Below are 14,524 nucleotides of genomic sequence, written 5' to 3' on the forward strand. Positions count from 1 at the left end.
ACATTGAATAAATTTATTGACGGTGCGGAAAAAAATATGAAGTCGATTCCGCTACAAATTTAAGAAAACAGGCTAATGATAAAATTAAACATAGGTATAATTAAGGATTGCACCTCATTTTAATTGCGTATACGGTAGTAACCCGCAGTTGGCAATGAGCATTTCCTATGGTTAGCGCTCCATAGGATATGTTTGTTGCCAACTGCGCGCTCCATATATGTTCGTTGCCAACTGCGCGCTCCACTGTAGCACGTGTATAAAGACACGAGACAATATGGCGACGGATACACTTTAAAAACTGTGACGTATCATATCGGACACTCGAAAGATGGATGGTGGTTTGGTGTCCGACTTTCAAGAATAACGGCACTGAGAACACCTTCGAAAACAGAAATAGCTTGATCGGTTAGGGAATTAGCCATCGGAATCTCAGATCAGTGAACTGGAAACAACAGATCATGCCAAACAACAAAATAATATTATTGTCTTAGATTATACCGGAGTTGTTTGGGACATATGAATAATGAAACCGTCCGTTACGTGTCATCTACGACAAAGTACACAGTTGATCTTTGGTGGTAATTTTGTCAGATGGTAGTGACTGGGTACATAGCGTGTAAACAGGGACTTGAGATTTTTTCTACAGTCTACATGTATTTGGACCTCCCGTAAAGTACATTTTCAAACGTTTTGGGTGGCAAGATTAAAATTCGGTAAAAATGACACCCCCCAGAGTTCATTATAATTAACGGATTTTAATCCAGCCCCCAAAAACGTCTGAAAATGTGCTATACACACTAGGTGAGGTCCAAATACCTGTAGACTGTAATAATTCTCAAGTCCCTGTGATCGGGTCCGTGTCGCCGAAACGTCACAGTCGGCGCCTTAAAGGTATCTACCCCAGATCACAGACGGAATATGCATGACTGGATGACTAGATATTTTTAAAGTGGTTATGTTAAGCAGTTTTTTTTTTTATTATTTATGATTTGGGAGAGCTAATTGAAGTAGATATATGTGTTAGTAGGTAATTGTGTATATCCATAGAGATCGTCTATACCTATATCCATAGAGATAGTCTATACCTATATCCATAGAGATAGTCTATACCTATATCCATAGAGATAGTCTATACCTATATCCATAGAGATCGTCTATACCTACATCCATAGAGATCGTCTATACCTATATCCATAGAGATGGTCTATACCTACATCCATAGAGATAGTCTATACCTATATCCATAGAGATGGTCTATACATATATCCATAGAGATGGTATATACCTATATCCATAGAGATAGTCTATACCTACATCCATAGAGATCGTCTATACCTATATCCATATATATAGTCTATACCTATATCCATAGAGATCGTATATACCTACACCCATAGAGATCGTCAATACCTATATCCATAGAGGTCGTCTATACCTATATCCATAGAGATGGTCTATACCTATATCCATAGAGATGGTCTATACCTATATCCATAGAGATCGTCTATACCTATATCCATAGAGGTGGTCTATACCTATATCCATAGAGATCGTCTATACCTATATCCATAGAGATAGTCTATACCTATATCCATAGTGATCGTCTATACCTATATCCATAGAGATGGTCTATACCTATATCCATAGAGATGGTCTATACCTATATCCATAGAGATGGTCTATACCTACATCCATAGAGATCGTCTATACCTATATCCATATATATACTCTATACATTTATCCATAGAGATGGTATATACCTATATCCATAGAGATCGTCAATACCTACATCCATAGAGATCGTCTATACCTATATCCATAGAGATAGTCTATACATTTATCCATAGAGAGCGTCTATACATTTATCCATAGAGATGGTCTATACCTATATCCATAGAGATGGTATATACCTATATCCATAGAGATGGTCTATACCTACATCCATAGAGAGCGTCTATACATTTATCCATATATATATAGTCTATACCTATATCCATAGAGATGGTATATACCTATATCCATAGAGGTCATCTATACCTATATCCATAGAGATGGTCTATACATTTATCCATATATATAGTATATACATATATCCATAGAGATGGTCTATACCTATATCCATAGAGATGGTCTATACCTATATCCATAGAGGTCGTTTATACATATATCCATAGATATGGTCTATACCTATATCCATAGAGATCGTCTATACCTATATCCATAGAGATGGTCTATACATTTATCCATATATATAGTATATACCTATATCCATAGAGATGGTCTATACCTATATCCATAGAGATGATCTATACCTACATCCATAGAGATCGTCTATTCCTACATCCATAGAGATCGTCTATACCTACATCCATAGAGATCGTCTATACCTATATCCATAGAGATGGTCTATACCTATATCCATAGAGGTTGTTTATACATATATCCATATACAGACACTAAACATATATCCATATAATCTATACCTATATCCATAGAGATAGTCCATAAATTTATACATATACAGATATTTCACCTCTGTGACACGTTTTTTTGATACAGAGAGAATAAAATCGCTGCTAACTGTGAAGTCCAGTATGCTTGAAACGATCTAGTTAGGAAATCAATGCCGGCCGCCAATCGAATGGAACCGTACAGGTAGGACAGTTCAAAGTCGGGTGTGTGTGACTGTCCAACTAGTGGAGAGTATTTCTATACCCGTATATAGCGTGTCCACGCCCGCGACGCCTTCACCTCGGCTGGAACACAGGGTATCCAAAATAAACACAGACGAAGCGTGAATACGTACCGGATCGTGAACCGTGTAGTATCAGCGTGGCAAGAAGAAAGGGGTAAGTGTTTTAACGTGATTTACATGTATTTCTGACCACTATTAACATAGGAAATGTTTATAGATTTACTGTTTACACGGACGCTGATCCATAATTGATTTTGTATAATTATGAACATCACAAGTGCAAAGGATCTGTAGTATTGGGATGTGAAAGTTTGGACCGCGATGAATCGGCCGGCGGTGTGTTCTATCTATAAGCGGGTGGCTGGTAATACAATGTAATATGTGCTGTTTTCCACGTAACCTTAGGAACGCTGTTGTGGAAATCGGTGAATGTTTAACCACACTTTCTCCATAACAGGTTTGTAGTTCCTCCATCAATATCGATTTAGCATGTCCGGTAAATGTCATGAAGTGGGACACCGGTAGATTGGCTTACATAAGAACAATACCGTCATATATATAACATATCTAAATCTTCTCAATACAGATACTGTGGTTTCTCCATCATTACCGATTTAGCATATCCGGTAAATGTCATTAAATAGGACGCAGGTGAAAAAGCTTACATAAGGACAAAACCCGCCTTAACCAACAGCTAATATAGATTTACACCATATCGTGCGGGTGAGGCATTCGACCAACGTGTGTGCATTATATGTAGGTATGTAGGTATCTATGAAGTATCTTGTCATAAATTTTCGCAATTGACGCTTATATTTTCATCTTATTTTAAATTTTTGTTATCACATTGAAAGTAGTCATATTTTAAGGTTGCTGAACAGTTATTGATAATAGTTGAGTATTTGTGTCAATAATGAAAATAGAGAAATCTATGAATTACGTGTATATTTTCATATTACTTATAATATTTGAATATAAACGGCATAACATGTGCATAACTAAAAAAACGTAAGAAATCAAATGCTTATTTTCTTCAATTGAAACGAGAACTGTTTGTTGTATAAGTCAAATTGATTGATGGGCCCGTTGTCCATTTCTCTTCATATTTTAATATCCTATTTTATTTCAATGTCCGTATTTTGTAACAAGGTCCAGTTTAATTTTATTCTATGTTGGTCATGTGATAAACTGGTCATGATCTTATAAGCTCGTGACAATGAGACCCTTTTTACGTATTGCGACATCTGACGTATGTACACTCGCTGTGTGTGTACACTAAAGATATTCGATTATGGCTGGAGACACGTGCGCGGTATATTGTTGTAAGTAAATACGTCATATCCGGTTTCCACTGCTTCAATTAGGTGTCCTTATCGAGATTATGAAGTGACTTTTCAAACTGAAAACTATATTTCGATATGATATAAATATTGTATGTTAAAAGCTGTGTTTGTTTCTCAACAAAATATACCAAGCCTGAACAAGTACTGTGTATAGTTTACTTGTTAGAGGGATTTAATTATAAACTAATTTAATGTTGTAGTAATAAACAGATTATCTTATGAAAAAATGCCATACTGTTTAAAACCATTAGTCTATCGGTCTGTTGTTATATAATGAGATGTAATTTTCATCAATAGTTGTACGTCATTCGTAAAATGTATAAGTCAATAATTTACTTGTCGCCACGGCATTTTTCTATACAGTTGGTAGGAATGCCTGAATGGCGGCGATACGTTGCCGACATTTCTATACAGCAATGTTGATCAAGTGTGTTACATATTTGTTTAGAAAAATATCCAATTTACTTGTGAAATTTTTTAATGATTTTGCATTTGATCTCGTACATCTAACAACAGTTGCACGCTATGTTTTGATAAAAGAAATGACAATATTACAGTCATTTAAACGAATGTAAATATTGCAATCCAGAGATATGAATAAGAGATGTTTATGATACGGTTAAATAATGCAACACATTTTGTTTTGACACGGAGATATAACACAACCTGTTTATAACACGGGGATACAGCACAACCTGTTTATAACACGGAGATATAACACAACCTGTTTATAACACAACCTGTTTATAACACGGAGATATAACACAACCTGTTTATAACACGGGGATACAACACAACCTGTTTATAACAAGGAGATACAACACAACCTGTTTATAACACGGAGATACAACACAACCTGTTTATAACACGGGGATACAACACAACCTGTTTATAACACAGAGATACAACACAACCTGTTAATAACACAGATACAACACAACCTGTTTATAACACGAGGATACAACACAACCTGTTTATAACACGGAGATACAACATAACCTGTTTATAACACGAGGATACAACACAACCTGTTTATAACACGGGGATACAACACAATATGTTTATAACACGTGATACAACACAATCTGTTTATAACACGGGGATACAACACAACCTGTTAATAACACAGAGATACAACACAACCTGTTTATAACACGAGGATACAACACAACCTGTTTATAACACGGAGATACAACACAACCTGTTTATAACACGAGGATACAACACAACCTGTTTATAACACGGGGATACAACACAATATGTTTATAACACGTGATACAACACAATCTGTTTATAACACGGGGATACAACACAACCTGTTAATAACACAGAGATACAACACAACCTGTTTATAACACGAGGATACAACACAACCTGTTTATAACACGGAGATATAACACAACCTGTTTATAACACGAGGATACAACACAACCTGTTTATAACACGGGGATACAACACAACCTGTTTATAACACGGGGATACAACACAACCTGTTAACACGGAGATATAACACAACCTGTTTATAACACGGGGATACAACACAACCTGTTTATAACACGGAGATACAACACAACCTGTTTATAACACGGGGATACAACACAACCTGTTGATAACACGTGATACAACACAACCTGTTTATAACACGGGGATACAACACAACCTGTTTATAACACGGGGATACAACACAACCTGTTTATAACACGGAGATACAACACAACCTGTTTATAACACGGAGATACAACACAACCTGTTTATAACACGGGAGATACAACACAACCTGTTTATAACACGGGATACAACACAACCTGTTTATAACACGGAGATACAACATAATCTGTTTATAACACACGGAGATACAACACAACCTGTTTATAACACGGAGATACAACACAACCTGTTTATAACACGTGATACAACACAACCTGTTTATAACACGGAGATACAACACATCCTGTTTATAACACGGAGATACAACACAACCTGTTATAACACGGGATACAACACAACCTGTTTATAACACGGAGATATAACACAACCTGTTTATAACACGTGATACAACACAACCTGTTTATAACACGTGATACAACACAACCTGTTTATAACACGGAATACAACACAACCTGTTTATAACACGGGATACAACACAACCTGTTTATAACACGGAGATACAACACAACCTGTTTATAACACGGGGATACAACACAACCTGTTTATAACACGGAGATACAACACAACCTGTTTATAACACGGAGATACAACACAACCTGTTTATAACACGGAGATACAACACAACCTGTTTATAACACGGGGATACAAACACAACCTGTTTATAACACGGAGATACAACACAACCTGTTTATAACACGGGATACAACACAACCTGTTTATAACACGGGATACAACACAACCTGTTTATAACACGGAGATACAACACAACCTGTTTATAACACGGAGATACAACACAACCTGTTTATAACACGGAGATACAACACAACCTGTTATAACACGGGAGATACAACACAACCTGTTTATAACACGGGGATACAACACAACCTGTTTATAACACGGGGATACAACATAACCTGTTGATATCACGGGGATACAACATAACCTGTTGATAACACGGAGATACAACACAACCTGTTTATAACACGGAGATACAACACAACCTGTTTATAACACGTGATACAACACAACCTGTTTATAACACGGAGATACAACACAACCTGTTGATAACATGGGGATACAACACAACCTGTTTATAACACGGAGATACAACACAACCTGTTTATAACACGGGGATACAACACAACCTGTTTATAACACGGGGATACAACACAATCCTGTTTATAACACGGAGATACAACACAACCTGTTTATAACACGGAGATACAACACAACCTGTTTATAACACCGAGATACAACACAACCTGTTTATAACACGGAGATACAACACAACCTGTTAATAACACGGATATACAACACAACCTGTTTATAACACGGGGATACAACACAACCTGTTTATAACACGGGGAAACAACACAACCTGTTTATAACACGGGGATACAACACAACCTGTTGATAACACGGGGATACAACACAACCTGTTGATAACACGGAGATACGACACAACCTGTTTATAACACGGGGATACAACACAACCTGTTATAACACGGAGATACAACACAACCTGTTTATAACACGGAGATACAACACAACCTGTTTATAACACGGAGATACAACACAACCTGTTTATAACACGGAGATACAACACAACCTGTTTATAACACGGAGATACAACACAACCTGTTTATAACACGGGGATACAACACAACCTGTTTATAACACGTGATACGACACAACCTGTTTATAACACGGAGATATAACACAACCTGTTTATAACACGGGGATACAACACAACCTGTTTATAACACGGAGATATAACACAACCTGTTGATAACACGGGGATACAACACAACCTGTTTATAACACGGAGATACAACACAACCTGTTTATAACACGGGGATACAACACAACCTGTTTATAACACAGAGATATAACACAACCTGTTTATAACACGGATATACAACACAACCTGTTAATAACACGGAGATACAACACAACCTGTTTATAACACGAGGATACAACACAACCTGTTTATAACACGGATATACAACACAACCTGTTAATAACACAGAGATACAACACAACCTGTTTATAACACGGAGATACAACACAACCTGTTAATAACACGGAGATAAAACACAACCTGTTTATAACACGGATATACAACACAACCTGTTTATAACACGGGGATACGACACAACCTGTTTATAACACGGGGATACAACACAACCTGTTTATAACACGGGGATACAACACAACCTGTTTATAACACGGGGATACAACACAACCTGTTTATAACACGGGGATACAACACACTGTTTATAACACGGGGATACAACACAACCTGTTTATAACCCGGAGATACAACACACTGTTTATAACACGGGGATACAACACACTCTGTTTATAACACAGGGGTACCACACAACCTATTTATAACACGTGATACAACACAACCTGTTTATAACACGGGGATACCACACAACCTGTTTATAACACGTGATACAACACAACCTGTTTATAACACGGGGATACCACACAACCTATTTATAACACGTGATACAACACAACCTGTTTATAACACGGGGATACAACACAACCTGTTTATAACACGTGATACAACACAACTTGTTTATAACACGGGGATACAACACAACCTGTTTATAACACAGAGATACAACACAACCTGTTTATAACACAGAGATACAACACAACCTGTTTATAACACGGAGATATAACACAACCTGTATGTAACACGGATATACAACACAATCTGTTTATAACACGGAGATACAACACAACCTGTTAATAACACGGGGATACAACACAACCTGTTTATAACACGGAGATACAACACAACCTGTTTATAACACGAGGATACAACACAACCTGTTTATAACACGGGGATACAACACAACCTGTTTATAACACGGAGATACAACACAACCTGTTTATAACACGGGGATACAACACAACCTGTTTATAACACGGGGATACAACACAACCTGTTTATAACACGGAGATACAACACAACCTGTTTATAACACGGAGATACAACACAACCTGTTTATAACACGGAGATACAACACAACCTGTTTATAACACGGGATACAACACAACCTGTTTATAACACGGGATACAACACAACCTGTTTATAACACGGGATACAACACAACCTGTTTATAACACGGAGATACAACACAACCTGTTTATAACACGGAGATACAACACAACCTGTTTATAACACGGGATACAACACAACCTGTTTATAACACGGAGATACAACACAACCTGTTTATAACACGGGATACAACACAACCTGTTTATAACACGGGGATACAACACAACCTGTTTATAACACGGAGATACAACACAACCTGTTTATAACACGGAGATACAACACAACCTGTTTATAACACGGAGATATAACACAACCTGTTTGTAACACGGATATACAACACAACCTGTTAATAACACGGGGATACAACACAACCTGTTTATAACACGGGGATACAACACAACCTGTTTATAACACAGAGATACAACACAACCTGTTTATAACACGGGGATGCAACACAACCTGTTGATATCACGGGGATACAACACAACCTGTTTATAACACGGATATACAACACAACCTATTTGTAGCACGGATATACAACACAATCTGTTGATAACACGGAGATACAACACAACCTGTTAATAACACGGGGATAAAACACAACCTGTTAATAACACAGAGATACAACACAACCTGTTTATAACACAGAGATACAACACAACCTGTTTATAACACGGAGATATAACACAACCTGTTTGTAACTCGGATATACAACACAACCTGTTAATAACACGGGGATACAACACAACCTGTTTATAACACGGGGATACAACACAACCTGTTTATAACACAGAGATACAACACAACCTGTTTATAACACGGGGATACAACACAACCTGTTTATAACACGGGGATACAACACAACCTGTTTATAACACGGAGATACAACACAACCTGTTTATAACACGGGGATACAACACAACCTGTTTATAACACGGGGATACAACACAACCTGTTTATAACACGGGGATACAACACAACCTGTTTATAACACGGAGATACAACGCAACCTGTTTATAACACGGAGATACAACACAACCTGTTTATAACACGGGGATACAACACAACCTGTTTATAACACGGAGATACAACACAACCTGTTTATAACACGGATATACAACACAACCTGTTTATAACACGGGGATACAACACAACCTGTTTATAACACGGGGATACAACACAACCTGTTTATAACACGGGATACAACACAACCTGTTTATAACACGGGGATACAACACAACCTGTTTATAACACGGGGATACAACACAACCTGTTTATAACACGGAGATACAACACAACCTGTTTATAACACGGAGATACAACACAACCTGTTTATAACACGGAGATACAACACAACCTGTTTATAACACGGAGATACAACACAACCTGTTTATAACACGGAGATACAACACAACCTGTTTATAACACGGGGATACAACACAACCTGTTTATAACACGGAGATACAACACAACCTGTTTATAACACGGAGATACAACACAACCTGTTTATAACACGGAGATACAACACAACCTGTTTATAACACGGAGATATAACACAACCTGTTTATAACACGGAGATACAACACAACCTGTTTATAACACGGAGATACAACACAACCTGTTTATAACACGGAGATACAACACAACCTGTTTATAACACGGAGATACAACACAACCTGTTTATAACACGGAGATACAACACAACCTGTTTATAACACGGAGATACAACACAACCTGTTTATAACACGGAGATACAACACAACCTGTTTATAACACGGAGATACAACACAACCTGTTTATAACACGGGGATATAACACAACCTGTTTATAACACAACCTGTTAATAACACGGGGATACAACATAACCTGTTTATAACACGGAGATACAACACAACCTGTTTATAACACGGGGATACAACACAACCTGTTTATAACACGGGGATACAACACAACCTGTTTATAGCACGGGGATACAACACAACCTGTTTATAACACGGGGATACAACACAACCTGTTTATATCACGGGGATACAACACAACCTGTTTATAACACGGATATACAACACAACCTGTTTATAACACGGGGATACAACACAACCTGTTTATAACACGGGGATACAACACAACCTGTTTATATCACGGGGATACAACACAACCTGTTTATAACACGGATATACAACACAACCTGTTTATAACACAAGGATACAACACATTCTATGTTTAACTCGTTGAAATTATGTAACACATCTTGTTCATAATGTGGAAGCAAATTCCTTGACGAGGACAATATCAATCTTTGTTTAAAGAGACACGTTCTACCGGTTTGGGTTACATACTTGAATGCAAAATGAGTCAGGAACTGAGGATTTTCCATAAAAAAATCTATGGGATATTGATAGTCACGTCACCAGGAACAATATCAAATTCATAGACGGACGTATTTGAGAAGTTGTAAACTAACGAGCCATGATTTCACGACCCTATCCACTACACCTGCTAGCCCGAGTTTCCTCTGGCCCTGGCAAAACGTGGAATTATCAGACACCGTTTGGTGTCGCTAAGAATTTGATGCAAATACAATAAAATCGGGTGTGACATAACACCTACCTTACCTATATGGATAAATGAGATATTTATTATTTGAAATTTTGACAAGCCTAAAGCGAGGGTCTATACGGACGGAATAAAACACCTAGACGGGACTAAATGGGTGTTATGGGGTAGATAAATATATCATTTATCCATATATGTAAGGTAGGTGTTATGTCACACCCGATTTTATTGTATTTGCACCAAATTCTTAGCGACACAAAGCGGTGTCGGATAAAGTAGTGCGCTCTGGCCCTACACCAGACATGGTGTCAGGGCCAGAGGAAACTCGGGCTATACACCTGTATGTTTCGTATTAAGCAAACTTTGTTAGACACATTCTTGACGGTATTGATAAGATCTGGTGTCGTATATTATATCGGTATGTTATTTATATTGTAGATACAATACAATGGCTATACAGTGGCTGACCAAGTTTGGCAGCCTAGGACTGCGCATGACAACTGATGAAGAAGAATGGGTTTACACAGAGGAGCCACATTCTCCACGACGACAGGAAATCCTGAAAAAATATCCACAAATTAAAAAGCTGATGGGATATGATCCTAAAATCGCGTACATCGTGACAGCTGAAGTGCTGGTACAGATTGTGGCTGCGTGGATGGTCCGGGATGCATCCTGGGTAACAATAGCTGTCTTAGCATACTGCTTTGGTGGAGTTCTCAATCACTCTCTAGGAAGTGCTATTCACGAAATAGGTCATAATTTAGCTTTCGGACATAGCCATCCTAAATTAAACAGGATGTTGAGTCTATGGTGTAACCTCCCAATTGTGGCCCCTATGGCGATCAGCTACCGGAAGTACCACGCAGACCATCATCGTTACCTTGGCGAGGAAAACAAGGATGTGGATATCCCAACACGACTTGAAAGTTATTTGTTCCGTCATCCAATTACTAAAATATTCTGGCTTATGGTTCATCCAATCATCCACGCCATTCGTCCATTCTACAAGAGCCCTAAGCCAATCACAGGCTGGGAAATCATCAACACCATTGTTCAGATGACCTTCAACGTGATCATAGTGATGACCTTTGGGGTCAAATCTATTGTGTATCTTCTGTTGGGGACATTGATGGCGCTCGGGTTCCATCCTCTTGCCGGCCATTTTATTTCCGAACATTACCTCTTCAACAATAACGAAACTCAGGGAACGACGTCATATTATGGCCCTCTGAATTTCGTGTTGTTCAATGTCGGGTATCACATTGAACACCATGACTTTCCCTACATCCCTTATAACAAGCTTCCGGAACTGAAAAAGATCGCACCCGAATATTACGATTACCCTTACCATACGTCATGGGTCAAGGTCGTTTGGGACTTTATCTTTGACAAAAGATCAGGCCCACAAGCCAGAAGTGTCGGCTACCGGAAAGAGGACATTAAGATGAACGGTCAAAGCAACGGTCACGTGACCCGTCAAAAGGAGGATTAAGTTCTTGCATAATAATTGTTAACTTATTTATTATATTATTTCTTGTTAATTTTCAGTTCAATACTGTTTTTTAGATCTTAATTTATTTTTTTCTTTTTGTGTATTTGTAGATATATACAAAATATTTTACTTGCAGCTAGATATGTTCCAATATATTACATTACTACATAGCTAGCTTGATTTTAGAAGGTGAAACATCTTCGAGGATGACAGTAAAAGTACTCTGCCGATATTTTTTCTCGTGTAATAAAACCAGGTACTTATTCCACCAAAAAGCAATGATTGTGTATTAATTGATATGCGAGTCTGTCTGCATGATCAATGTTATTATACCAAGGTGTGAAATATATATGTATGAGTGAAATAGTTAAAGACGCAATGTATCCACAAATTTAATGAACTGCGAAGCAGTTCATGTTGAATTTGTCTCAAGAGCAACTCAATTCATGACCCCATTAAATTTTTAAATTTTTTAAATTTTTTAAATAAAAAAGTCGGTCTAGATATTAATGTCTCGAAGCTTGTGCAAGTCCAAATGCGGAAAAGCCCGAGGAGTTCCGGATTGTGCATGTCTAGTCGGTCGAGTAAAATAGTCCGCAATGTTAGGATTAAAAACAGCATTATTTTGTCAAAATAGAAGTATCTAGCATATATGGTCTTTCATAAAATACAAGAATACATTATAAATTTGATAATTTTAATAATTATTCCATGTTTATAACAACAACGTAAAAAAGTGAAATCGTTCCGCGGAAGGATTTTAACCATGTATTCATACGCACTGATCAGTGTTAATCTGGTCAAATTCATGAGCAAATGAAACAAATTAAGTTTGGTAGTTTCATTGAGTCCAACTTGAGTAGAAATTGAAATATTACATCATATGGCCGGGTGGCTTAGTGATGAAACACTCGCCATTAACCTATAGGTGCTTTTTCACGTACTCTGGTTTTCGCTCACAGTAAAAACATTCACGTTAATTAAGTTGGTATAACTTGTGTCGTAATTGTTGTAAAAAGGTTTACATCTTTTAAAGATAACACTCTCTAATATACTTTGTTATTTTTCTGTTGATTTCTCAAAAATAGTTCATACGGGCACCAGCAGTGACGTATACTCTTTATTTGGCGAAGTTACATCTTAAAGGGACATTCCTTTGTTCAGACATCAGAAACATTTCTAAAATTTCTATTGATAAAACCTATATCCGAACGATGATTATATGAGTGTTTGTGCCTACAAGTAATGAAATTAACGCCGAAATGTACAGGAAAAAAGGGCGTATTGTATACAAATACCGTATGTCTTTATGGTAATTAGTGATACTTCGGGTCGAATTAAGAATTTTCAGGATTTGATACTCGAAAGAATTTTGGTTCATCTTGAGAGTAAAATTTCCTTATTAATGTTAAGACTATAAGTTTTACTACTTGGAAAAAAATACATATTTTCCAGTAAGTTTAATTTTGACGACCTAAACTTTATTCAAACGACGGAATGTCCCTTTAAGGAAAATAAAGGAAATATTTGTGATCCCGCTTGATAATGCTTCTGAAAATGCTTGCTTCTCTACATTGGAAATATGTTGCAAAATTACTTTGATATTGATTAGTAACGATTATGGTAAATTAATTTCAAACAGTGACGCATGTGAGCATTACAAAAAGCATAAATAGGATACTCATTTTAAA

At 37.2% G+C, this 14,524-nt stretch overlaps 1 protein-coding gene across 2 annotated transcripts; it reads left to right on the forward strand.

The window, feature by feature from the left end:
• Window positions 1–2,720: 2,720 nt before the first annotated feature.
• LOC117339260 (sphingolipid delta(4)-desaturase/C4-monooxygenase DES2-like) lies at window positions 2,721–13,316 on the forward strand. 2 transcript variants are annotated; one of them, XM_033900742.1, is made up of 2 exons: window positions 2,721–2,849; window positions 11,777–13,315. In XM_033900742.1, the coding sequence occupies exon 2, from the start codon at window positions 11,787–11,789 to the stop codon at window positions 12,831–12,833; it is 1,047 nt and encodes a 348-aa protein (XP_033756633.1). In that variant the 5' UTR covers window positions 2,721–2,849; window positions 11,777–11,786; the 3' UTR covers window positions 12,834–13,315. The 2 variants fall into 2 exon arrangements, with proteins under 2 accessions (XP_033756633.1, XP_033756634.1); XM_033900743.1 differs by lacking the exon at window positions 2,721–2,849 and adding an exon at window positions 3,078–3,152 and having other exon boundaries at window positions 11,777–13,316.
• The last annotated feature ends 1,208 nt before the right edge of the window (window positions 13,317–14,524 follow it).

The sequence above is a fragment of the Pecten maximus genome, chromosome 12, assembly GCF_902652985.1.
Source record: "Pecten maximus chromosome 12, xPecMax1.1, whole genome shotgun sequence".
NCBI lineage: Eukaryota > Metazoa > Mollusca > Bivalvia > Pectinida > Pectinidae > Pecten > Pecten maximus.